The 1,051-nt window shown below is 45.2% G+C and overlaps 1 protein-coding gene across 1 annotated transcript in view; it reads left to right on the forward strand.

The window, feature by feature from the left end:
- The window catches only part of MARC1 (mitochondrial amidoxime reducing component 1), a 38,172-nt gene extending 37,372 nt beyond the window's left edge, over positions 1 to 800 (forward strand). Inside the window, exon 7 of the mRNA XM_006869715.1 lies at positions 674 to 800. Within this exon, the coding sequence (XP_006869777.1) occupies positions 674 to 800 (127 nt within the window). The remainder of the gene's footprint in view (positions 1 to 673) is intronic.
- Positions 801 to 1,051: the final 251 nt, after the last annotated feature.

Below are 1,051 nucleotides of genomic sequence, written 5' to 3' on the forward strand. Positions count from 1 at the left end.
AGGGAACCTAAATCCAGTGGGCGTGGAGGAAGGTAGAATCTCCACTGAATAGTATCCAATCCGCCTAGGTGGGACTGATGAAAGAAGATACGGATGGGTCTCTTGTGATGCAGTGGTGAATAATTGTTATCAGGACTGATTGTGAGGGTTGTAAATGTAAAGGTAGACATTTTGTGGCAAGGAGGGGCAAGATTAACTTTGCAGTCTAGGAGCAGAGGTCCCTGGGACCATGAAGGGAGAAGAGTGGAGAGCAGGACCCTACCCAGAGAAGCAATGATCCCTGGATTGGAAGCAGAGATGATGACATGGAGAGATGGAGCCGCTGGGGACTCTAGACCCTGAGAGGGAGAGGGGCTGTGTGCTGACAACTGGGTGGGGGGGGGGGGGGGGGCAGACTTGTAGTATGTACCCTTTGGTTGGTTGATGATGATGCATGGAGGGGATTGTAACCATGGCAGTGAAACGATATATGATAGGATGAATGTAAAACTAATGTTCTCCCATGTAAACTATCACATTATTCACAATAAAACATTAAAAAAATAATATGGTGGCCCTGTGTGTGAGGTGACTACTCACCTCAGCAAGACGAAACCATGTGCTGTTTGAATACTTGCCCTGTTTGGTTGTGACTCACCAGCTCTAATTGTATTCTCTTATTCCCTTACTGCAGTTACCGCCTCTGTGACCCTTCTGAAAAAGAGCTATATGGGAAATCGCCTCTCTTTGGACAGTATTTTGTTCTGGAAAACCCAGGGATAATCAAAGTGGGAGACCCCGTGTACCTGCTCGCCCAGTAACAGATAACATCTCTTGGAAAATCAGATGCCTTTAGAAAATGTCCATAAAAATGGCTGCACTTAGCTCTCAGTGTTTTGGAACTGACACCTCAGCATTTCCTATAGATGTGTGATTTCAAAGATGTCTTCTTTGTGTCTCAGGGCTTCTGGTGTCCTGGTGCACAAAACAAAAACATAGTTTTGATAATTTAGTAGGACTTCAGAAGGTCACTTAAGTGACAAGACGGGATTCTGAAAACCCCTTGTTAAAT

Source organism: Chrysochloris asiatica, unplaced genomic scaffold (assembly GCF_000296735.1).
Source record: "Chrysochloris asiatica unplaced genomic scaffold, ChrAsi1.0 scaffold00133, whole genome shotgun sequence".
In the NCBI taxonomy this organism is placed as follows: domain Eukaryota; kingdom Metazoa; phylum Chordata; class Mammalia; order Afrosoricida; family Chrysochloridae; genus Chrysochloris; species Chrysochloris asiatica.